The 27,085-nt window shown below is 39.8% G+C and overlaps 2 protein-coding genes across 2 annotated transcripts in view; both read right to left on the bottom strand.

Moving 5' to 3' along the window:
- The window catches only part of LOC140360633 (glutamate receptor ionotropic, kainate 1-like), a 77,118-nt gene extending 64,498 nt beyond the window's left edge, over positions 1 to 12,620 (bottom strand). The window contains exon 1 of the mRNA XM_072445952.1: positions 12,532 to 12,620. Coding sequence (XP_072302053.1) covers positions 12,532 to 12,613 — 82 coding nt within the window. The 5' untranslated portion in view covers positions 12,614 to 12,620. The remainder of the gene's footprint in view (positions 1 to 12,531) is intronic.
- Positions 12,621 to 14,848: 2,228 nt separating this feature from the next.
- Positions 14,849 to 27,085, bottom strand: part of tiam1a (TIAM Rac1 associated GEF 1a) — a 73,393-nt gene continuing 61,156 nt past the window's right edge. Inside the window, exons 18-29 of the mRNA XM_072445950.1 lie at positions 26,033 to 26,248; positions 25,873 to 25,941; positions 25,648 to 25,773; positions 25,403 to 25,511; positions 24,642 to 24,821; positions 24,438 to 24,556; positions 24,255 to 24,363; positions 23,309 to 23,367; positions 23,090 to 23,186; positions 22,716 to 22,803; positions 18,213 to 18,388; positions 14,849 to 17,547 (exon numbers count right to left, since the gene is read on the bottom strand). Of these exons, the coding sequence (XP_072302051.1) occupies positions 16,991 to 17,547; positions 18,213 to 18,388; positions 22,716 to 22,803; positions 23,090 to 23,186; positions 23,309 to 23,367; positions 24,255 to 24,363; positions 24,438 to 24,556; positions 24,642 to 24,821; positions 25,403 to 25,511; positions 25,648 to 25,773; positions 25,873 to 25,941; positions 26,033 to 26,248 (1,905 nt within the window). The 3' untranslated portion in view covers positions 14,849 to 16,990. The remainder of the gene's footprint in view (positions 17,548 to 18,212; positions 18,389 to 22,715; positions 22,804 to 23,089; positions 23,187 to 23,308; positions 23,368 to 24,254; positions 24,364 to 24,437; positions 24,557 to 24,641; positions 24,822 to 25,402; positions 25,512 to 25,647; positions 25,774 to 25,872; positions 25,942 to 26,032; positions 26,249 to 27,085) is intronic.

Below are 27,085 nucleotides of genomic sequence, written 5' to 3'. Positions count from 1 at the left end.
GGACCTGTGTATAAAGTTCAAAGTGAGACAGGAAACCGTAATCTGAGAATTCTACACCGAAATCTTCTATTATCAGTCAATGACTTGCCACTAGAACAAGAACAATGTCAAAAAGATAACCGCACAAGACAGAAACAATGTAAAGGAAAAGAACAAAGACAAATTCAGGAAGCTGCTGAGTCTGAACAATCAGATGAGGAAGAGGAATACACGTACAATTGGCATCGTGTGCCTATACGTCAAAGTGAACCTACACCTCAACGGCGTTCTGGACTCAGGGCCACAGCACCTGCATTTCAAACAGAAAGACAAAGTACTCAACCAGTTAGAGTACCACAACCAAGAGTTCCACCACAAGTTGAGGTACAAACTCCAAATATGGCAATCCCGGCTGTTGAACCTGATTCAGGGCCAAGGTCAGTACCTTTGGCTATTGCTCCAGCTGCGGACATACCAGAAATGGAAACTGTGGACAGTGATGAGTTGGAAACAGAAACAAACATGCATGAGGGAACAGTTCGCCGATCGTCCAGAACCATTAAGCCAAGAGAACTATTCACTTACAGTCGGTTTGGACAACCATCATACCAAGAATGGAGACCTGGAGCGAACATGATGTTTGCCTGTATTCCTCAACCATTGCCCTATTACCAACCTGACATGTACTATTACCCTACTCCTGTTTGGACATGTTAGACGTTGAAAGACTGAAGTAACCATTCAAATTAACCAAGTAATATGACTCTTTAAGACTGTATGTGACCTAACTTGAAACACTTAGCATAAGATGCCGGAGTCATCTTTTAAAGCAGGGGAGAGTGTAGTAGGTTGAAAACGCTATATTCAAAAGTTTATATAGAAACAGACACCCCCTCTATTTTTTGTATTTTTGGCTACTGTGTCTTTAATCTTTGGGACATCCATCCAGCAGATGGTGCTCTAAGCGCTCCTGTGGGGATTAGAGCGAGACAATGCGCATGTACAGCAGAATTAAACACGCTGTGCATGGAATGACTCGTCTCCCTCATCTGTCCACAGCGATATTCTCCTGGCTACACAGTCTAACTCTTTAGCTGTGTACCATTTGCTACCGCCCAGCTTACCCCTAGGGCTGGCGCCGGTAACATTATCTTACAATGCATCTAGTTCATCCAATGCTATGTCCATATCAAATAAACAAGTGAAATTGCAGTACTACCGTATCTTCCGGAGTATAAGTCGCACCAGCCAAAAAATGCATAATAGAGAAGAAAAAAACATATATAGCGCTGGAGTATGAAATGCGGTTGCAAATGTGAAAATAACACATTTAAGTCGCTTCGGAGTATAAGTATAAGTATGAACATAAGTACACGTCGCATCCCGGCCAAAACTATGAAAAAGGGTGCGACTTATAGTCCGGTAAATACGGTAAATCTCCTTTTCAATCACTATTACCTCATCACCACTTCCTGCTGAGAAAGGGAGCTACAGATAAGTACTAGGCAACAGCAGACTCCAATGTAAACAATTGTGCTTTTAACTCCTTTTAAACTCCTCTTTTTTGTCTTGTCTTTTCTTCTTTTTCAATTTTCCTTTTCGCTGAGCGGACTGAAACTACTGGGGCTAACACCGTAAAGCACTTTGAGGGTTGGGCAGAAGTAAAGCCGTTTGTAAATGTAAAATGTCTATAGTGTCAAAGTAAATTACAGCTATTTTGTGCTCACTGTTGTTCTTGGCTCTGAACGTGCCCGGTTTGACTCAAGGGGAGCCAAAAAAAAAAAATGGAAGCAAAAGCAAAGAATGCAGACAATAGCCGGACAAGGACAAGAAGAGGACAGGAGCGTCTGCGAGCTACACTCAAAGCACGTTCTAAAAATGAGTTCTGATTGAGTCCTAAATTCTCTGGTGTACAGGCAAAACGCGACGCATGCTAACAAAAGAGACTGAGAACAGGTGACAAGAGGCAGGAGCACATTTCTGAAGATAAAACCAAATGTTAGAACCATTTCGATGTCAGAGTTTTGGTAAAGAATCATGTTAAGAGACAGTGATTGGATAATAAAGTAGTGATAAAGATAATTGTCACGATGCGTCTCGCACACGGACACACTCACACGGCCAAATAATCTGGAACTGGTAACAAATGCAGCAATCAGAAACTTATCTTAACACATTAAGCAATTCCCTCTTCTGCGTGACATCTGAAGTCACAAGCAATCACTGTTCACTGTTTCGTCTGCAATAGGCAGTGGTTCATTTGTCAAGCAGAAGATAAGAAAACAAAGAAAGGGTTTGAGGGTGTGGAACAGGTGGATTCACTCAAAAAGGTCCAGTGAAAAGGGTTAATGCAGGGGTGTCCAAACATTTTGAAACTTAAACGGGGCAGAGGGCCACAAACAACTTGACAATGTTGAATTTGTTGAATGACAAAGTGAATCATTTGAAATTTTGCATTTGACGTAATTGCAATGAGCCTCCACACTTTTAATTAGACCTAGAATATTAATAGGTTGGTATAATATCAATATGCCTGAATTTTCCCTATTTCACAGTAAAAAGTACTTTTTGTTGTTTTGGCCGACATAGCAGGAAGCTGGAGGGCCAACAAAAATTGGTTTGAGGGCCGCATTTGGCCCCCGGGCCCTAGTTTGGACATGCCTGGGTTAAGGTCTCAATTTGGGACGTACTGCACATGGTATTCATCTTTTGCCTCAAATTAAGCACTGTTTTTTTACACTAATCCTTTTCTGAGGTTGCTCTGTAACTCATATGATTCCACTGCTTTGAACTCATTAGATCTACTCTAAAACTAAAGGGATTTGACAGGAACTTTAACATAAGAAGACTGAAGGGAACTGAGGCTATAACTAACTATAAAATACATTACATTTTCTACTGATTCATTGTGGCTTTCATAACCTTGGCACAGGACGTACCTTTAAGTTGACTAACAAAGAAATACTACTTCCATTTCAACAGTATTTGTCAAATTATGAAAAGGGTAATTACAGCGCGGAGTCACGTCTGTCCAGAAGTCTTGGCCTGTGATCCACTAAAACGTGCCAACTTCCATTTGGCCATTTTTCAATAGCTTTAGTGTAAAGTCATTAATTGCTTAGGCATTAAATTTTGAACCTCATTTTAGCTTCTTGAGCAGGAGGATCGGGGACTGCAGCTGATGCGAGGAAACTGGGTAAAAATAGAACGCTCTCTGAGGTGTGAGGTTTTCTTTTCAAGAGCAAACAAAAACAGAAAGACTAATAAAAGAAAATGTGCTGTATATTCTCCAACTACAGGTTGAGCATGTAAAATACTGTCATATTTATGTCATTTAAACTGCAGATTACTTATAGAGGATGTTTTACCTCAACATAATTTTGATTAAATAACAAAAAGAAATGAGAATTCTATTATTTGCAGCCTGCTTAACAATCCTACAAAGATGGCTAGACAATGACCCTCCAGATCTTCGTATGTGGAGGGAGAAGATCATGTCCTTAATGCCACTGGAGAGGCTCTCACACGTCCTGAGAGGCTCTGTAGGACCCTTTGTTAAAAACTGGTCCCCACTAGCTTCCTTCTTTGGAGAGGAATGGAATAAGGTGATTATTATGGGTGTTTCAGATGAAGAAAACCACCAGTAAATGTGCGGGATGAACTTATCAATCATTAAAGTAGATACGCTATAACTTGATAAATTAAATTGAATGGATCATGGTGAGCAGAGATACTGTAAATATAGAACTCAAGGGCAATAAACCTCTATTAGATGCAAAATACAATACTTATTATTATGTTTTGTATTTATTTATTCCTTGATTATTTATTATTATGATTATTATTAAGCTTTTTGTATTTTTATTTATTTGTATTATTATTATTATTTTTAATTTTATTTATTTATTATTTATTTTCTTTTTTTTCTCCCTTTCTTCTCTTCTGTCTTCTTAGGGGGTGTGTAGGGATGTATGTGTGTAAGTATGTATGTATTTATGTATGTATGTATGTATGTATGTGTGTACAGGTATATGTACAGGTATATGTACAGGTATATGTACAGGTATATGTACAGGTATATGTACAGGTATATGTATAGTGCAGTCTGGAGTCCCAGCTTCGGCTTTGATGCTGGGTAAGAGGCTCGATGCCAATCTCCGTGCTTTCTTATGGACAATCGAGTGGATTCCTGGACACAGGATGAAGGCGGCCTCGTGAGCTCCGCATTGTGGATCAGTACTGGCTCCGGCATGGGTCGGGGCCGCCCTGAAGTCATTCGGGGGGGGTCCGGTGTTGGCTTGCCCGTGCGTTTGCCCTCGGCGCTGGTGCCAGTTGGGCTGGGCCTCGGTCTAGGATGCTGGTTTCCTCGGTCGAGTGGTGGGTAGCAATGTTACAGCAACTTGATGTGTACATACGTGTACGTGTACGTGTACGTGTACCGGTATATAAATGTGTATGTTTATGTAATACATGATTATATTGTGGGGAAAAAAAATAAAAAATGTAACTATGACTTTAAAGTAACGGTGCATTTATTTTGAACTCTGGCTTTGAGATTTAAGAATGTGATGATGTTATGGGACGGGAAAGAGATATTCTGGCACAACTTTATAATAACTACACCTTAATTAGCCTTAATAACACATGAACAAAGACTTTTCAGGCTTGGAATCATAAGGTGAGGTTAGAGGTGAGGACTTATATGTTATTAAATAAGAACTAAAACTGAATCACTCGCAATTAAGGATGTCAAGATTATTAGTTATTCATTTGTTGATTGATTATCTGGGACACAATATAATCATAAGACCTATGCTAGCTAAATTAAGTGGTTTTAATTCAATCTGTAGTTAAAGGTAGTGGTAGTTTTTGTCACATTTCATAAAGCTGGTCACAAACTTGAAAAATAGTTCAGTGTTAGACAAGATTCCACACAGTCTCAGTCAAAATTGTGACTAATTGTTAAATTTGGTGCTGTTTTTTCCTCACAATAATCGAAAACACATAATTTGACATTTTGACCTCCGAACGCTCAATGTGTTGATCAAGTCTTTGTTCATGCTTTATTAAGAGTATTAGAAGTGCAGTTATGACTGTTTCCCATAAGCACTACAATGTTTTTTTGTCTGAAATGTGAAAAGTAACTAATCATTTGTGTTGTAGATTAAAGTAGTCCGAGAGTTGTATAAAGAGGCTTGAGGACTATTTACCATCAGAACTGAACCCTCGAAACATTTTCATAGTTAGGGATGTCAAAGTTAAGAGGTCAATCGATAATCTTGATTATTCAGGTCACAATACTGATGGAACTAAATTTTTGAGAAGGAAGACAACGTTACAAGAAATAGGAAGTTTTAGACCATCCATATCTTTAACCCCGGTGGAATACGGGGGAGAAACGACAAAGAGGACCAGGCTTCCAGTTCACACACTGGACAGTCCACCACTCTGAGCGCTCTGCCCGTCTACTCCGTCCAACCTTCCTTTTATTAAGGACCATACACTAGTGGCACATTAACCAGCTGCCCCTAAGTAGAAAAGGTCACTGGTACAGGTCACATACAGGACAGCTGGCCCACACTTTTAATACATTTCAGCACTTTACACTGTTGACATAGACGGTTGGTAGTGAAGCTAACAAGTTAGTTAGTCCTGTCGTTGCGAAGCGAGTAAGGTATTTCCATCTGTTTTCATCTTTCATGAGAAACTGCTCCGTCTGCAAACAGCTTACACACTTAGAATCACTTCTTAGACTTTTAAGCAAACTAAATGTTTAAGCATGAGATACATGATACATTAGTAAGATAAAATACATAAATCCAACACATACAACCTTGTGACAGTTTTCAAAGCAAGTCTTTTTATTTCAGTCTGTCGTCCGAAAATAGACCTGAACTTCAACTGTTTTTCTCTGGCTGTTTTTGTCAAACCTAACTTTATTTTGTCTTTCAGAAAGTTTTGAGTAACAGTGACATGAAAGACCACGGGAAGAGATGTTTTTTCCTCAAAATAATCGTAACACTAAAATGGATTATTGTGACATCCCCAGTCATAGTATTGACCATTCAAGTCAAGTCTGGCTCGTCTTCCTCTGATGACCAAGGCCGACATAAACACAATAAACACAGAGCCAGCAGCAAGTGCCACTGGTTTTGGCTATTTCACTCTCCATTTATAGGCGGCCCCTGAACTCAAATTTGCAACAATAGTAATTTTGGGTGCCCACATGTCACTGGAATCTAATGAGGCTGAGCGATGATATTTCAAACCCAGCTATAATTCAGTCTCTTTTATAACATTTGTCACCTGTAACCTGAGTAATTCTGGATTCTCTCATGCAAAATAAAGCTGCTATTGATTCTCCGACTTTGGCGTTTTTATCGTTCACATTTCAAAGTCTGCGCTCAGAGCTTGTTCATGCATAAAAGCCAAAATAAACAAGCAAATACATTCTCCTCAACAGTCGCGGCCGCTGGCACAAAGCGGGCCCAATACGTCCAGCGCACAATAAATCTCAAAGTAAAGTTAATTAGTTCTGAGCCCACTGTGACAGAATTACACTCAGAAATTAATGAGTGTGTTTTACATTCAGCCCCTGCCAAAGTTTGAGAAGACTTTCTTGGCACTAAAATAAAACGTGAATTTGCTACAGGTGAATTCATCCAGGCGCACGCCAGCTTTTTGCCCAGACGTTGATGCTTTCTTTTCTTCTGAAAATCCTGGATCCATTTGTTTCGAGGGCACAAATGTTGCAGACACCGGTGCTTTCTAAATGAGACAATTTGAAAGAGAGGGCAGTGGACAGATGAAAGTGGATGCGGTCCAGTCGGTCTCCTATCACTCTCACATCACAAAGGAAGACCACGCGCCAACACATACAAATGAAGCCCGGGGTTTTTCGGCCTATTTTATGACAGGCTACAGGTGCCCGTTGCATTTCACACAGCCGAACTCACCAGCCTGTGCCAGTCTGATAAATGATCATTCCACTGTGGAGACCCTGCATAGTCAATCGTAAAGTAGCTCAGCTCAAACTCAAGTGGAGCCAACTTCCAATGACTATATATCTAGAAACCATATGCATTTTATAACAAGAATAAAAATGTTGAAAGATTACAGTATTTGAACATGTAAAAACATGCTGAGGGGAAATAGCATTGCATATTTAGTAGAAGTTAAGGTGAATACTGGGAAAAAAGAGTTTCCATAAATGCAGAAGACAAAAAAGGGTGAATGGGGCCTTGATATTGCAATTGCATTAGACTTTGACAATGGTCTGCATGCAATTGGCACAAACAATGCTTTGGTGAACAATGTGAAAAAATGTAGTAAGATACATTATACATGCAGCTCCACCATGTGCTGTGCATTTAATGTGTTGTTAGCATTCTAATGCGTGTTAGCTTTACTGTGACGGTAACTGCTGCTCTGGCATATGGAAGTTATAAAACTCATAGTGATGAATATTTAGGATGCTCAGAAAGGATTAAATGAGAAACATGTTTACATCGCTGCAAACTGTTGAAAACTAACCAGTTCTGTTTTTCTCAGTTTTAAGACATTAAAAATCAGGCACTTAAAAAAGGTGCTGCCTTAAGAAAATATGCTTAAGCACTTCAAGTTATAACTTTCCTGATAGAGGGTCCGCCACCTGCTTATCTCTGTGTAAATATGTCATGGCATTAAACAAATCTATGCCACGTTACAGGTCAGATCTGTGCAAAGGTGACACACCCCTCACAGTAGGAATACATATCATTCAATGCATTTTGAAACATTTTGAAAATGCATTTTTTTTTTTTTAACAATAAAAACACTTGTAATTGTAAAAAAGGCAAGATAGAGTCTACAAGTGTAATGCCGTACTGTGGAAAATGTCCACCATCTCCATGGAGATAAGCACATGGCTTAACTATCTGCGTGATGTGTTTCATCACTGATGGAAGCGTCTTTCTTGCAAATGTAGGTTAATCGCCAATTGAACTTGTTCATGGCAATTTGACTGAACGCCACCTGCGGCCAAACTCGGTGCTTTTCTGCTGCTCAGCCACAGATGTAACTATGTAAATCCCCCTCAGACAGTTGTGTGGATCCTGCTCTGCACTCAAGCATTGAAGCTCTCCTCATTGGTTTTGAATGGTGCTGAATATTAATGCATGAGACCCAGAGCTGCAGCGCGTATCTGAAAGTCACGGCCAGAGCGACTGTGAAGTTCAAATGGAAAAAGCCGTCCGTAGAAAAAGAAAAGTATAGTGAGTAATGGCAGGAAGCGATAACCTGAGCAGAGTGTGCATGCTAAAGGGCCGCGCACCCAGGTTTAGACTGGGCAAAGTTAAATTATTCAGGTTAAAGTTGGAGCTCTTCTTGAATCAATTCTCCAATAAATGTGCAGCTTCTGTAATATCAGGAATGCTTTCCTTTTGATTTTTTCCTCTCAAGGGTCAGGACTCAGCACATCCTTAATAGAATTGTGTTTGTCAGAAAATCAGAAAAAGAAAAAACTCCTTTCATACAGAGTTCAGAGTCAGATGCACTTCACTAAACTATTAAGCAGAGTGAGTGCAGACTAAGACCACAAATAGTTATAGTCATTAGATTAAAAGGTTGCTTGATGCATTGTGTGAAATGTAATCTTTTTGAATTGATGTCTGTCATTTGGAGGTTGCATCTGACTTGAATAGACAAAATTATCTTATGCAATTTAAATATCACTTGGGTCTCATGGGTTTAATACAGCTTCGTTTGACCTACAACCTTTTTTAAGATGATTAACACGAGGTAGAGGTTCTGTTAGATATGCAGATTGTCCATAATAAAATCTCATGTGATTTAAAAGCAAAGGCCAAAGTCAGTGTCAGTTTTCCAAAAGCATCTTTAGACTAGAATCATTAAAGAGCTTCTCCCTGATATTTTTGCATGCAATTTGTTTTCCCACAGAACACATTGTAAAAGCCAAAAGCATCTCTTCAAAGGAAAATGAGACCACAGCACTTTATCTGAATTTAATTATAGAGCCTATTAATCTCTGCAAAGCAGGAAGTGCGGCATTAGCATGCTAATTCTGGTTAACTTTACCATGACAGCAAAGCTCTGGGCTCAGAGAGTGAAGTGCTTTTAAACTCATCTCACTGAATATTTAGGATGCTGGGAATGCATGAAGTAGGTGAGCGATACATGAGGTGCTGAACTCACCCCCTTCCTGCTCTAAACATGCCCTGGGCTCATTTCCATCCATATTCTCACATTGTATACATCTAATGTCATATATACTTTGGACCTTTTCCAGAATAGGGAGCGGTAGTCATCTGGACTCAGTTTGAAAAAATAGACGTTTCGACTCTCATCCAAGAGTCATTGTCAATAAAAGAATTTAGATCGAGAACTCCGATATTAATACTGTTCTGTGGTAAGACCCGCCCATTGGGCGGAGCCTTCCTGAAGTAGCAAGAGTTGTTTGTTTCAACAGAAACTCCCCCCTTGTATCTACCGAGCTAGCCTATTCAAAATTTTAATGGGCTATTAGAATCCTCTTTGTCTTTGTGAGACCCTGGCTCAACCACCCTGAGTACCTGATTAGCATCTAAATGTCTTTGTCCTGGTCCTCTACCTTTCCAGGGGTTCAGTATTCCATTATAGATACCAGGAAGATTGAATCTTAGCCCTCCATTTCTGTTTAAAGAAGGTCTTTCTTTTTTAACAAAAATAGCTTCCTTGACTCCTCTTTCAAACCATCTTTTCTCCCTGCTTAAAACCTTCACCTCACCGTCTTCAAACGAGTGATTAGAGGCTTCAAGATGGAGATGCACGGCACTCTGAGGTCCTGAACTTGTATTTCTTCTGTGCTGATAGAGCCTCTACGCTATTTTTGTTAAAAAAGAAAGACGTTTTTTAAACAGAAATGGAGGGCTCAGATTCAATCTTCCTGGTATCTATAATGGTATACTGAACCCCTGGAAAGGTAGAGGACCAGGACAAGGACATTTAGATGCTAATCAGGTACTCAGGGTGGTTGAGCCAGGGTCTCACAAAGACAAAGAGGATTCTAATAGCCCATTAAAATTTTGAATAGGCTAGCTTGGTAGATACAAGGGGGGAGTTTCTGTTGAAACAAAAAACTCTTGCTACTTCAGGAAGGCTCCGCCCAATGGGCGGGTCTTACCACAGAACAGTATTAATATCGGAGTTCTCGATCTAAATTCTTTTATTGACAATGACTCTTGGATGAGAGTCGAAACGTCTATTTTTTCAAACTGAGTCCAGATGACTACAACTGAAGCTTTTTCTACTATGGAACACGCCTGGACGAATGAGGGATTACACCGACATAGGGAGCGGTAGGTTTCTTCAGTATCTTTGCTCTTCCTGCTCTTGCCTTTTCTGGACTGACACATGTCTGATGTTTTTCAGGGATCTGCTGTGCCCACTCCTCCAGTTTGGGGGTCACTACCCCGACTGCTCCGATGACCACAGGCTCCACTTCAGCCTTCACCTTCCAGGCCTTCTCCAGCTTCTCTCTGAGCTCTTAGTGTTCTTTCTCGTGTTCTTTTTTCCTGATGTTGCCATCACTTAGTATATACTACAAACTGAATGACTGTATACGTGCACTGCTCTGAATATCCGAACGAAAGTATACTAAGGAAAAAATTATGTTAAAAAAATATATTAAATTCATTTTTGTAAAGCCCAAAATCACAACAAGCCTCTGAGGGCCACAGTGAAAAACAAATGATGCAAAGTCTATATGAATGTAAAACAATTAAACATCAATACAAATGATTTTCTTTTCTTCTGTTTTGCCTCTAACCTTGGAGCAGTGTAATCACATTTGGCTCAGAACCTTCTTCGCACTAAAGTGTTACAATAAAGTCTTTCCTTTAAACAGAGTCAGCAGCAAAATATCGTCCGATTGCCCCAATATGTCGGTGTATTTTAGGATCGAAATCGAGTTTGAAATTGAACTCTCGGACCATCAACATTTAAGAGGTGCTCAGTAATGGCGCTCTATAGGAGAAAGAGGCATATCTCAAACTCAATTGTGTCCAGTGAACCACCAGCAGCAGAAGTTGACACAAACCCTCATTTTATTCACTCAATTAAACTCGGGCATTACGAGGTGGCTCTGTCCTGACGCTAAGCCTTCGGTGGGTGAGGGCACCTCTGGATCATGAAACGCACCCTCCTCGCGCTCTCCTCTCGTCTAATCACGTCCGGGCGAACTTCTGTCGCTCTCGTCCACACAGCACACGTAGCTCAGGAGAAAGGAAGATTACGAGGGTTTTTCAGCCTTTATCACATCTGTCTCAATGATGGATAGAAGTCAACAGCAGCAGCCACTATCCCAAATGAAAATACCCCAAAAGGAGACCACAGCAGCCTGCAGGGGGGAATCAATAATGCATTATTTGTATCTGTGTGGGTACGGAGAGCAGTAATAAGCAACTGAATGGTCTTTATTCAATAGGAATTTACTGTGATGCTGTTCCTGCCGACATGAGGCTTTTAACTGTAACACAAGTGACATTTATAGACCATGGAATAGTGATTTTAAGGTCATATCACTTTAATATTTTCCACAGTATTTGCACAAAAGTAGACACATCGTTCTCGAAGCCGGAGGAACTATAAATCTGCCGAAATCTCGTTATCAGGAAACATTTTGGTCAATATCGTATGTTTGTGGCTGGGATTAAAGTCACACTGTGTAATTTTATGATTGACGGCTGGCAAACTTGTTTCGATCCATGGTAAATGTTTCTACTTCGCCATGGAACGTTCCACATTATTGCATTGCGCTTATCTGCCTTGCATTTATCAATTAGAAGCGTTTTATTTCAGAAAAAGCCTTGAATTGATGTTTTTATGTTTGGTTCTCGAGCTCCTCTGACCAGTCACTTGGCCTGATGGTGCTTGTCTTCATGAAGATAGAGAGCTTTAACTTCAGCTTTAACTTTGGAAAATTTCAGGCAAATCAATGATATCTTCATGAATAAAACAGGTGCCTCCAGAACAAAGGTTACATAGTGCACCTTTAAATGACAGGAGACATATGGTCGTCGTCATCAGCAATCTTAAGACACACTGTGGATAGAGTTCTCTTTGGCTTTTGGGGAAAACCTCTCCATCTGTCAGAAAAACATATCTTCGCATTGCAAAGTCACAGATTTAGTCCAGAAGTGCAAAAAGACAACGACAAAGAGACGCTGCGCTACAGGTCACACACTTCTCAAGAGCCGCGACTTTGAGGACAGTTCAGGATCTGACCAAAGGGAAAGACCCCCCAGAAATCCAACACGAAATAGCAGCATCGTATTCATAAAACTATGCACAAGGAACGGAAAACAAAATGAAGTAACACAAAACAACATTGAAACAGTCGCGTCCAAACTGGAACATTTAAGGCGTCGGTTTGAATCACTTTTACCAGGTTAAAATGGACAACTCACACCACCACACAACATTCTGGACAAACTTAAATGATAAAAGATGTATTCAAAATAAACGTAGTGAGACACTGCGCTGGACGAGGCGCGCGTAAACCGCTGTTGCGCTCACCGATGCGGAGGACCTGGGAGGCGCACACGCAGAGATCCAGCGCGAGCAGGAGACGCGTCAAAAGTCCACTCCTGGTCTCCATGGTGCCGCGGGAGGGTCCACACCATGACAGGGGGTCCGCGCACCAAACTATCGTTCCAGCCGGTGACTCTGGAGTGGAGTGGTCAGCGCACTGGGCATCGCTCCGCCGCGTCAAAGAGAAACGATCGCATCCATAAAAAAAAGGAAGGTGAATAAAGTTTTGGTTGGTCTTGGGTCCAGATGTGTCTCCACTGGGGACTGTGAGTGTCACGGGCCGAGCTGAGTTATAAGAGCTCCACTCAAGAGTCCGCGCATCCCCGGAGCAGGACAGCGAGACGCAACTGATGAAGAAAGTGAAGAAAGGAGCGCGCTTCCGGCTGGCGCTGTCACAATAAAAGTGCGCTCTGAACATGGCGCTCGCCTCTGTGTCATCTTCCAGCAGCTGTAAGGTCTGATCAGTGATGGAAGAAGTACTCACTTTTGTTATTGAAGTCAAAGTTCAGATATAGAAAGCAAAAAGACATAGAATAAAACCTTTGAATGTGAATTCAAAAGATAGTTTTTGGTCAATTCAAATCATTTTCTTATTTTTTCTCGTGGATTTGATTTGTGTTTGATCAAATTTTGGGGATTGAATACAAATCCTTTACAAATGTTCTAAAACTACCCTTAAAACAAGTGCTTTCTTCTTTTCAGTTCAACATTTGTATGAAGTACATATAGCCTACCTGTGCTCAAATGTAGTGAAGTAAAAAGTATCCACTGTAATAGTTATTTAATTAAAGCACAGATAAAACAAACAATACTGAGAGGCACAATATGCATAGCTAACTTTCTAGCGGTAGAAAGTGCATTAAATCCATGGCGTTGAAGTCCATGTAGATAGACAGACGTTTTATAAAATACTATGATATTAATGTTAAATGAACAACATTTCATGGAAAAAGCAGGTGGAGGCTCCTCCAGAACAAGTAAGTCAATGTTGTGTTAGTGGTTTAATAATGTATTTTAGTGCAATAAAACCATCCAAATAGATACATACATATATACATACATACATACATACATGCATGCATACATACATACATACATACATACATACAAACAAACAAACAAACAAACAAACAAACAAACAAACAAACAAACAAACAAAAACATGATTTTGTCTTTTTTTCTTTATTTTAAGACACATACTGTGCCTAAAAGTACAGTACTTTAGTACTTTACTTTCCGCCACTGGGTCTTACTTCCTACCACAGCATTGGCTTAAACATTAATATTCAAAGAACCGCTCAAGTTTCCCGTATTCGGTGCCGTTTTCTAAAAGCCAACTCCAGATTCTACTTCCCTCTCACAGACAAGTTTATGTTTCTTTAAAGTGCCGCTCTGATACCAATTAAAATGCTATTCAGATTTTCTCTAAAGATTTTGTGCCCATAGGATTCATTGACAAGAAAGTAGTGTGAAATGGGGGATGAGAGAGAAGGGGGACATGCAGTAAACAGCCAGTCAGGAATGGAACTCTCTTAATTGGTCTATGGTGCACTTTACTGGAATAAAAAAGTCCTGTACAACACTAACGTAGACAATCTGCTCCGGCATCTTCTAGGGTGGTGGAAATGGAGAAGATGATATGATATGTGATGATATGTGCCACCTCTGACCCTCTCTGGCTCTGGGAGTCTCTTTTACACTGAAAGTCTGAGCCTCCGCGCGCTGTTCTTGCCGCTGTTTGCGCCTGGATAACGGACAGATGGAGCGGCAGCACCGGTCCAGATGAGAGCCGGGAATATAATCTTCAGGTTTCAGCAGATGCCAGATTATCCCCCACCGCTGGCACCGAGGTCCTCTCAAATCCAGGTCTTGGAAAGATGGAAGTAATAACGAGAGGATGTGGAAATGTCCGTGGAGCATGTTTTAAAAGATCACCCGGAATGCAATCGATTGACAGAAACACCTCCACCAAGTCATTGAAAGAGAAATGGCATCTTCATTTAGTTTGACATTTGGGTGTCAGCAGTGGTGTTTGGTTCATCACGGTAAATGAAAGAAACAACAGGACTCGACGCGCTCAAAGCTAAACCTGACAAAGTGCATTACAGAACAGATGAATTAACTCAAAAAAATGAACATCCAACTTTACATTTTTTCACCAAAACAATCAACTGGCCTTCCATGAATACCAAGAAGAGACAAGCAAATGTTTAAACACAGACAAATACAAATATACATCACTTGAAGCTGTAAACAATGGCATAACTGTTGTGTGAGTGGGCATCAAAAAGCAGGCCATAGGTCAATTTATAAAATTTATTTCGTTGACGTAAAAATGACACTCCACAGCGGTTGTACGAACAGTTTCTTTTTTTTTCCTTTTCATTGCAAAGTACAAAAGGTCAAATGTCTCACAGGATATTGCCTCAAAGGAGATTGTACCTCACAGTCTGGGTCATGAGCCAGGAAGCTAAAGTCATGCACACACAGTCCCCTGTTTATACTGTTTATAAGTGCTGCTGATTACATCCATTAAGGTGCAAGGCTGTGCTAACGTGGTGACGTACAGTGAAACAGCGCAGCCTGGTGGACACAAGGGGGAATTACGTTACAGGTATTGTTTGGCATTCCTGAATAAGTTGTGACGTGGGTCTGATGCTAAGGTTTAAGGGCTGTGGGTAAACTGCATGATTTCATTTTTCAACTACAATAGTCACTAGCATGGCTCCGGTCAAATGTTCCCTAAACAACAAAGAAAATTCAAGTAAAACAGGATCGTGATGGGTAATCGTAACGGCGTTCAGAATAAAGACAACACAACTACACAACAATGAGAGGATTTCCTTAACACAAAATGGATACTAGACATTCATGTGACACAAACTCAATGGTCATAAAGCAACACTATGGGACTTTCAGTAACTAAATGTCCAAGATGTTATTAAGTTCACAAAGTAAAGAAAGTAAATGTCATAATAATTAGGCGCCATCACAGGAGGTTTTGCAGTAGAGTCGACCAGTCTGCGATTGTTTGATTAGTCGACTAGTTAAACCATTATTTTTATTGTGAGACTGTATTAACCGAATAATGGTTGAAACATGGTGACTGAAGGATTCTAGTTAGCGAAATATTAATGTGTAAAATCAGAAATAGCTCATTCTTTTTTGAAATGTTGATGTAATAATGCTGCTGCCATCTTAAGACTGATAAACCCATGTATTTCACACAAAGAAAGTCATCAAAAGATATTTTCTCCGTATGGAATAGAAGATGATCATCATTTTTGGCTGACCAGACAAGCTGCCACCAACTTTGTCATTTCAAAACTTATTTTTGGAGTTTATAGCCCAGATAACGATTACAATTATGTTTTATAGTCTCCTCATCAGAACAGTATCCCCAGTTCAATTGATTGTGTCCTTGGGTAAAACACATTCGATGGTCATTGAACAGGCAATAGAATAACAATGGCAGCCACGTTTGTTAGTTTGTCCCAAGACAGTTGTGGCTACAACAAGAATTCATGATTAACAGTTTTTTTTTTTTTTTATGTGAATGAATAAATATAATACAAAGGCCATGCCCATAGAAGCGCTGTAGCTTATTAGACTGATGTATTATCATAATCACAATGTAATAGTGGCTATAATCAATGTAGCCCAAGGTTTCAGTTAAAGAAAATGTTACAAAGTGTTGCTTTAAGACATATGGCACCATTTACAGTTTACAGACAGTTATTTTAACACTGGGAATCTCATCATTAGTGTAAAAATACAGTAAAAAGGCGTATATTAAATAGCTAGACTATATATTGTCCAAACTATATTATTAAAAAGGTATTCGAGGAGACAACGTGAACTGAAAACATTTTGTACACAAGGTTAATGGCACACCATTGTCCTCCTGTCCACACAGCGCAATGTGCAGTCAATATTAATTTAACACAATTAACGCACAGTAAAGCTAGTTGGATTTCACCATCTGCTGCTGAGTGGTGCTGAGCCAGGGGCCCCTGATGAGAAAGTCAGTAACACAGCCCTTGAATGTTCCAATACAAACTGTTTCCATGTCAGAAAAATAACAGCCAACATTTTGTGTGGAAAAATATACATCTTTTGGCCAGAAATCCTCAGTGTTTATGCATTAGCCGCCTACGCTGAGGTGCGTTTGCGTCTGTGCGTGCACTTTGTATCGACGTAAACATGTAGTGCGGCTGTTCACATACAAGCATAGATAGTGTGAGATAATAAGTCTAAATCACTTGTGTTTCCAAACTGCTCCAGACAAAACAAAAGCTAAAATTCCCTGTGCATTTGGCTTCATCAGGGACACAAGTCAGTGGGAACGCATTACACTCGTCTTCCTCCAGTTTTAATTTAAAGCTTGTTTTTTTTATTCTCGAACCCCTAAGTGAATCGATGGTCAATGCTGGTCTTTTACGCGTTAGAAGACGTCGCCGTTGCAGCGGTCATCTCGCCTCACCCAGATGATCTTGCGCTCCATATTGGCCGCCCCCTCCACCGCGCACTGCTTTAACGGAGCAACCTTCAGCGCAGGCGACGGAGAATGGGACAAAGAGCTCACCGAGTGCATGTGTCCAGCTTCACCGCAGCGTCTTTCTGTTTTGATGTCAACTTCAGCCATTTTTGCCCCTAAATCCGTGGCATCTGCGGACGCCGCCCTCACAGAGTTGCAGTACTCGTCGCCGTCGCTCAAAATGTCCGTTTCTTTGACTTGCGCGACGGTAGCTTCCCCTCGCTCTTCGTAGGACCCCAGGTTAAACTGTTCCTCCACCCACCGGTCCGTGTCCTCCCCCTGAGGTTTGTGGGGCTGGTGAAGTGCATGCTGGGACGGCGTGGAGCAGGGAGCAGGGTAGTGGGACGGGTCTGACGGATCCGGAGCTTGGCCGTTGTTGTTGCCGTGGAAGATGAGGTCCGTGTCAATAGTGAAGCGGTTTCTCACCAGTTTTCTGCGGCCGAGAGTTCGAGATGGAGCAGAGGCTGGAAAATGACATTTACAGAGATTAGAAGACATTTTTACACCCTGTACAGTTTTTTAAGTCAAGTGGTCAGTTGTTCTTTAAACTCAAGCATTGGTAGAACGCAGGCCTTTTGTGTAATATTTGGAAGTAGAGATGGGCAATATATTTACATTTACATAATACAGTGAAAACCTGGACCAAATTGGATTCTTATTTTGATTTTGGACCTTGTGTGCAATCACTTTTTTTGTCTCTTAGGATGTCTTATTCATCTTATTTATCTTAAAACTATATGTCAATGTGTTTCTGGTCCTGCCTCGTCTGTTTTTTTTTTAAATAAAAAGGATATTTCTGTACTTTTGTGTGTAAAATGTGAACAAACGATAATAAAACCTTAATTAAACCTCAAATCATGCACCTGAAGACACATTTCTATTGGACATAATATGGCTATTGTTAATGAGATACTCTACTACTAAAAGATAGAGGTTTACATTTTTGTCAATATCGCCCACTCGCAGTTGAAAGTGATTCAATTAGTTCTGGTTTAGTTTATGGTTAGTCCTTATGTATTTTCCTATGATAATATCAGCTACAGTCAACTGCTCTCATGTCCTTATTTGTTCACTTATCTATTTTTTAAGCCAAACTTGTACAACGTGGTTTGCAAAGTGATTATTTTACCCGCTCTGTGCATGGAAGGCCGAGCTCCTTTGAGGAAACACAGGCGTTTACCCCCAAAAGGGACGTACTGTTGGTTCAGAGGCAGAGACTCTGTTTTCAGAAGCTGTCGTCGTTGTTTCTCTCTTAATATGGAGTGCACCGCTTTCAGGAAGTCCTTTTTACTCTCCGGGGATCTGCTGGAGGGACGAGAGCACATTGTAAAAGTCAAACAAAAAAAAGATTGCTGGTTCTTTGAGAGGATGAAGTTAATGTTGATAAAAAAAAAGCTGCAAAATCCTGGGCCCACACGCTCACACAAAAATGGTGCTTAACTTTATGAAGTGGATTTTTCTCATAAAACCTTCAGGGGAGCGTCATGACCCCGACTTTTGTGCCTGGCGCCTTTAAAACTTGTGCTTAAAGTCTTCATTTATTTTTCTTGTATTGTCCACTACACGTCATCATACAATACTATATATAACACAATACTCCTACACACCCTGACCATGCATCTGCATCATACAATACTATATATAACACAATACTCCTACACACCCTGACCATGCATCTGCATCATATAATACTATATATAATACAATACTCCTACACGCCCTGACCATGCATCTGCATCATACAATACTATATATAACACAATACTCCTACACGCCCTGACCATGCATCTGCATCATACAATACTATATATAATACAATACTCCTACACACCCTGACCATGCATCTGCATCATACAATACTATATATAACACAATACTCCTACACACCCTGACCATGCATCTGCATCATACAATACTATATATAACACAATACTCCTACACACCCTGACCATGCATCTGCATCATACAATACTATATATAATACAATACTCCTACACACCCTGACCATGCATCTGCATCATACAATACTATATATAATACAATACTCCTACACACCCTGACCATGCATCTGCATCATACAATACTATATATAACACAATACTCCTACACACCCTGACCATGCATCTGCATCATACAATACTATATATAATACAATACTCCTACACACCCTGACCATGCATCTGCATCATACAATACTATATATAACACAATACTCCTACACGCCCTGACCATGCATCTGCATCATACAATACTATATATAATACAATACTCCTACACACCCTGACCATGCATCTGCATCATACAATACTATATATAACACAATACTCCTACACACCCTGACCATGCATCTGCATCATACAATACTATATATAATACAATACTCCTACACGCCCTGACCATGCATCTGCATCATACAATACTATATATAACACAATACTCCTACACACCCTGACCATGCATCTGCATCATACAATACTATATATAACACAATACTCCTACACGCCCTGACCATGCATCTGCATCATACAATACTATATATAATACAATACTCCTACACACCCTGACCATGCATCTGCATCATACAATACTATATATAATACAATACTCTTACACACCCTGACCATGCATCTGCATCATACAATACTATATATAATACAATACTCCTACACACCCTGACCATGCATCTGCATCATACAATACTATATATAATACAATACTCCTACACACCCTGACCATGCATCTGCATCATACAATACTATATATAATACAATACTCCTACACACCCTGACCATGCATCTGCATCATACAATACTATATGTAACACAATACTCCTACACACCCTGACCATGCATCTGCATCATACAATACTATATATAATACAATACTCCTACACACCCTGACCATGCATCTGCATCATACAATACTATATATAATACAATACTCCTACACACCCTGACCATGCATCTGCATCATACAATACTATATATATATAACACAATACTCCTACACACCCTGACCATGCATCTGCATCATACAGTACTATATATAACACAATACTCCTACACACCCTGACCATGCATCTGCATCATACAATACTATATATAATACAATACTCCTACACACCCTGACCATGCATCTGCATCATACAATACTATATATAATACAATAGTCCTACACACCCTGACCATGCATCTGCATCATACAATACTATATATAACACAATACTCCTACACACCCTGACCATGCATCTGCATCATACAATACTATATATAATACAATACTCCTACACACCCTGACCATGCATCTGCATCATACAATACTATATATAATACAATACTCCTACACACCCTGACCATGCATCTGCATCATACAATACTATATATAACACAATACTCCTACACACCCTGACCATGCATCTGCATCATACAATACTATATATAATACAATACTCCTACACACCCTGACCATGCATCTGCATCATACAATACTATATATATATATATAACACAATACTCCTACACACCCTGACCATGCATCTGCATCATACAATACTATATATAACACAATACTCCTACACACCCTGACCATGCATCTGCATCATACAATACTATATATAACACAATACTCCTACACACCCTGACCATGCATCTGCATCATACAATACTATATATAACACAATACTCCTACACACCCTGACCATGCATCTGCATCATACAATACTATATATAATACAATACTCCTACACACCCTGACCATGCATCTGCATCATACAATACTATATATAACACAATACTCCTACACACCCTGACCATGCATCTGCATCATACAATACTATATATAATACAATACTCCTACACATCCTGACCATGCATCTGAATCATACAATACTATATATAATACAATACTCCTACACACCCTGACCATGCATCTGCATCATACAATACTATATATAATACAATACTCCTACACACCCTGACCATGCATCTGCATCATAGAATACTATATATAATACAATACTCCTACACACCCTGACCATGCATCTGCATCATACAATACTATATATAATACAATAGTCCTACACACCCTGACCATGCATCTGCATCATACAATACTATATATAATACAATACTCCTACACACCCTGACCATGCATCTGCATCATACAATACTATATATAACACAATACTCCTACACACCCTGACCATGCATCTGCATCATACAATACTATATATAATACAATACTCCTACACACCCTGACCATGCATCTGCATCATACAATACTATATATAATACAATACTCCTACACACCCTGACCATGCATCTGCATCATACAATACTATATATAACACAATACTCCTACACACCCTGACCATGCATCTGCATCATACAATACTATATATAATACAATACTCCTACACACCCTGACCATGCATCTGCATCATACAATACTATATATAATACAATACTCCTACACACCCTGACCATGCATCTGCATCATACAATACTATATATAACACAATACTCCTACACACCCTGACCATGCATCTGCATCATAGAATACTATATATAATACAATACTCCTACACACCCTGACCATGCATCTGCATCATACAATACTATATATAATACAATACTCCTACACACCCTGACCATGCATCTGCATCATACAATACTATATATAATACAATACTCCTACACACCCTGACCATGCATCTGCATCATACAATACTATATATAACACAATACTCCTACACACCCTGACCATGCATCTGCATCATACAATACTATATATAATACAATACTCCTACACACCCTGACCATGCATCTGCATCATACAATACTATATATAATACAATACTCCTACACACCCTGACCATGCATCTGCATCATACAATACTATATATAACACAATACTCCTACACACCCTGACCATGCATCTGAATCATACAATACTATATATAATACAATACTCCTACACACCCTGACCATGCATCTGCATCATACAATACTATATATAACACAATACTCCTACACACCCTGACCATGCATCTGCATCATACAATACTATATATAATACAATACTCCTACACACCCTGACCATGCATCTGCATCATACAATACTATATATAACACAATACTCCTACACACCCTGACCATGCATCTGCATCATAGAATACTATATATAATACAATACTCCTACACACCCTGACCATGCATCTGCATCATACAATACTATATATAATACAATACTCCTACACACCCTGACCATGCATCTGCATCATACAATACTATATATAATACAATACTCCTACACACCCTGACCATGCATCTGCATCATACAATACTATATATAACACAATACTCCTACACACCCTGACCATGCATCTGCATCATACAATACTATATATAATACAATACTCCTACACACCCTGACCATGCATCTGCATCATACAATACTATATATAATACAATACTCCTACACACCCTGACCATGCATCTGCATCATACAATACTATATATAACACAATACTCCTACACACCCTGACCATGCATCTGCACAAACACTCCAAACAAACAAATAACCAAGGCCTCTCTCGTGGTCGTGACAGGAGCATAAACTATCTTCAGCGTACCGGCAGCAGAGTTGAAAGGTCGTCTCTGGTCTTCCTTCAGATTCAGACCTGGTATGGACAACTTCACACATGGCTGTGCTCTCGGAGTCTGACAGAGAAGAGAAATATGATCTACATTAACACAAGTATTTATGTTTGGACGAGAAGCTCAGAAGGGAGAATGACTAAGTGTTTCAGAAGGGAGGATGACTAAGTGTTACGAGGCAGAAAGCCACTAGGTATGAGAAACTATAGCTACAACGCTTCATGCATTAGAGGCGCCAGATGCCACACAATAAAATAAACTACTGTAAAAGAATGATCAGGTGTGAGTATGATTGTTTCAGATATTGTTCCATCCATATCCAGATGTGCTTGTGTACTCAAACTCTTACTTGCAGGTACACGAACTTGCAAAGTGTCAGTTGAGATCATGTGACGGAATCGGAAAGGATCTTTGTCCTCACTGACGGACACTCTGTGTGACGTCACCTGAAAGTGAAGGAGGAGGTTCATCAACACGACAGTAGGGGGCGCTGTACAATGATAAAACACTGGTGCGTGCTCAGTGAGAGTAGCTCCTGTAATAATAAAGTAATAGACTATGTACTTACAATTTTCTTCCTGTGCTTGGAGGAATCCTTGCACACAAATACAACGGCTGTCTTGAAAACTAAAAGTAAACACATTGAATTGTAAAATATATTGCTAAGTAAGTTTTGTTAATAATTAGTTAAAATTATATTTGGACAGCACTGCACAGTCTACGTGATGAAATGGCACAAAAAAATAAAAACATTGATAAATGGTGGTTAATCAGGGCAATACATCATAAATAAGGACAATACTGTGCCCTGTTAGCTTTGTGTTTGTTTGTTTGTTTGTTTGTTTGTTTGTTTGTTGTTTGGTTGGTTGGTTGCAGTGTGTTTTTTCATTATGCAGCACAAACATTACAACATGATTGGATTAAACAGAATAGTGTTTGGACTAAGCAGAAATCAGGGCCATAACTGGAAGCCAAATGAAATGGTATATTCTCTCCAGGCCTGGTTCTCTGCACAGGTTTAATGTTCTATATTGTGAGATTATCACAGTTCTCATCTGTCCGTCTGACATCCTTTTGCTCTGGCAGGATTGTCAGAGTTACATAAGTGCACAGCCACGCACAAGCTTCTCTTCAACATGATTTGCTCAATATGTATTTTCAAATAAGCAGAAATGACACAGCAAAAAATCTGTGCACAGCTTCCACGTAATGAGATGTCAGCGGTTAACGAGTAAATACACTCATTTGTATGTTGCTACATTTCCATTTGGCCTGATATTAGTTACATATCTATTATTTATTATATACTATTCAATTCCCTCTTTGTCACAGGAATAATGTTAAAGTTGTTTGTGGAGTTTCTTTGTGCATGTATAATGTTTGAACAAAAAAATGTATTATTCACAAATCACCACGTAAAAATACACAATGTACAATTTAACCATTAAGTAGATAATCATGGGCTCAACATGAAATAAAATTCAAGTTGACATATGCAGTTAATGGTCTCGTACCAAAAGCAGCCAACTCTGGGTCCTTTTTGCTCTTGACCAAAGAAGACGGAGCATTGATCCAGGTCACTGTGGAGTGGAGCAGTAAATCTCCCATTGAGAGGTCGGGCACCTGGAGTAAACAAAATTATATTAACTCTAATGAAAAGTTGGTTTAAGATAATACGTATAATCTTATGCTCTTACCTCTTTTTTATTGGCCGTCTGTTCACTGATGAGCTGATCGAACACCGCTCCGTATTCCTCATGAAGCTTTTGCATCTCGTTGATGTGACTTGCCACTTTGTTCATGGCTTTCATCGCAACTGAGAACAAAAAGAAAGGACAAATGTTGGATATTACACACAGCAGGGGAAGTAAAAAAATGAACAAATCAAAGAGATATTTTACCATCCAGATGATAGTGCTCCTCACTGTCGGGGTCGGTCAGTGAGTACAGCTCCCTCAGCAGCAGCGGGTACTTGAGGACCCTCTGAATGGGTTTGATCAGGTATGACTCCAGAGTGGACGAATGCTGCTGCCGGGGGTTTCTCTCAGTCAGGAAGGCCTTGAAGTTTGGATCCGTTTTGGCTGAGAACAAAAAAAAAAGATCTTCTTTCAGTTTGTTTTATAATGATCTTACAGTGATTTGCATGTGGACTATTGGCCAATTCTGATCGTTGTCCTACACAACTGTCATTGATCTTGGCTTCTGTTGCATGAAAATGACAATACAAAATACAAAAATAATCATTACAAATTGACTGTGTTACTATACTATGTTTGACCATTATTACTGTTTTGTCGTCATTTCATTAAAAGTTGCTGTAGTTGCTTTTTACGGTCTTAAAAATGTGCCATGCGTCCTAATTATTCACCACAATGAGTTTATAAGCACTTTTCACAACTTTAAGAGACCAGAAATAAAAAACAAAACAAAAAAAAACAACAACTAGCTAAACCAATAAAAACGTTTTACACTTCAGACAGCACACAGCCATCTCATTTTGACCCGAAGAGCTGCTTTTACAATATAACTGTATCGGGCAAAACAATTTTTACTTTAGCACAAAAAACAGATCAGGTGTTGGCCCTTTAACTTTACATACCATGTCATGTCACATCATGTCATGTCAGGACAGATCATGCTGCTTGTGTGTTGTGTGTTCTACCTTTGGCCAGGACTTTTGGGACTTTGGTGTGGCTGGCACAGAAGGCACTGTAAATCTTGAAGCGATCGGCGTAGAACAAGAAAGAGCCTCCCAGAGAGAAGAGAACCTTCTGTAGAACACATACGTAACACATACATTTGTACTCGTATTGTATTGCATAAGTCCGCTGTTTATTTGTGACTAATTGTAAGGAGTGATAACTAACAACTACGACCAATAGCCATGAAAATAAATGTCTGGCAAACCTTAAACTGCTCCACTCTTTCCAGCCGGTCCAAATCTGGCACCAGTCTGATCCCATCCTCCAACGTGCGAAGGAATTCCACCTGAAAATCCGCCATTTCCACGATGTTTCCAAACAGGACGTCCAGCTACACAAAAACAGACACACATTGTTGTTTCCTCAGCCGATCCGAATCGTAATCCTCATCATAATATTGGTATTGTGTTATTGAAACGATTGTTCGCACCTCGTCTTGTGGCAGGATGTTGTCTTTCTGCAGAGGTTTTAAGTACCAGTCTATGAGGCACCTGAGATCCTAAACAGGCCGGAACGCAAACATTTGTCGTAAGTACGAGTTTATCAAATGATTACGTGAACCGATGGGAATAACTGTTGCATCGACTGACTTTGACGTAGGTTTTCTCGGTGTCCACCAGCTCGTTGATGACCTTGCGGAGTTTGTCTGCGTGCGTGAGCTGCTTCTGCGCCGCGGTGCCAACGGCGGGCGAGGCGGCGGAGACGGGACTCGGGGACAGCGAGGAGGTCGGGGAGGACTCGGATGAACCATCGTGGGTGTTTAAGTCGTGGAGACTGCGGCAGAAACCAGTCACCTGCTCGGAGCTCTGGAGAGGACAAAGCACGCGTGATGTAACTGCGTTGTCAAAATACATGTGTTTAATTTGCAGATAATATCAATGTTTTCATGTTTTATGTGGTAAATTGTTCTGTTCTAAAGCCCGCACATCTTTTGGCCGCTTCTCATTTTGATTCTGCAGCAGGTGACTGGAAACAACTATAGCACACTTTAAAATGTAAGTTAATTTGTTCCTTTTATAAGATCAATGCACATGTTTTTAATCACAGCACTTTTCTTTTCACGACAACTGTTTAATAATTGATAATGACTAAATGATTCTGTCATGATTAATGTGCTGCTTCTCAGACAGGTCGGTATTATGAATGAGAACGTGTTGTCAAATGATCTACCTGGTAAAACGTAGACAGATAATGTCCCTTGAGGATTAAATAAATGCATTGGCTAGTACTAGGTATGATGAATCAATGTATTTTATAGAGGCCATTTAAAATTTAGCTATATTCGATATTATTATAATTTTTTGGGAAAATTCTCGAGAGATGCCCCCATATTGTGTCTAATTAAAAATATATTGTATTGTATAAAGTCATTGGCTAAATACGCGTAAAGAATTTGCGTAATAAAAGACTTTACTTATTTACTGGCCATTGCGGGTGTTTCAAAACGTGCGCACGCTCCTTAAACCTTGGCCTGTTACTAACGGGAACAACATGACTTCAGGGATTTGGTATGAGGGCATAAAGTGAGCAGGAAAGTACAGCACACATTCTTTCAATAACTGCACCCTGAAACCTTAAGTGCAGAAAGTTCCAAGAAAATACCGAGCAAGAGCAGACCTGCAGTATTAGAAGCAGAACGCGTG

This window comes from Eucyclogobius newberryi, unplaced genomic scaffold (assembly GCF_026437365.1).
Source record: "Eucyclogobius newberryi isolate DKJ021-1_F unplaced genomic scaffold, fEucNew1.0.hap1 SCAF_15, whole genome shotgun sequence".
Classification (NCBI taxonomy): Eukaryota; Metazoa; Chordata; class Actinopteri; order Gobiiformes; family Gobiidae; genus Eucyclogobius; species Eucyclogobius newberryi.
The sequence above is the reverse complement of the archived record's forward strand: the minus strand, read 5'-3'. Positions and strand labels throughout refer to the sequence as shown.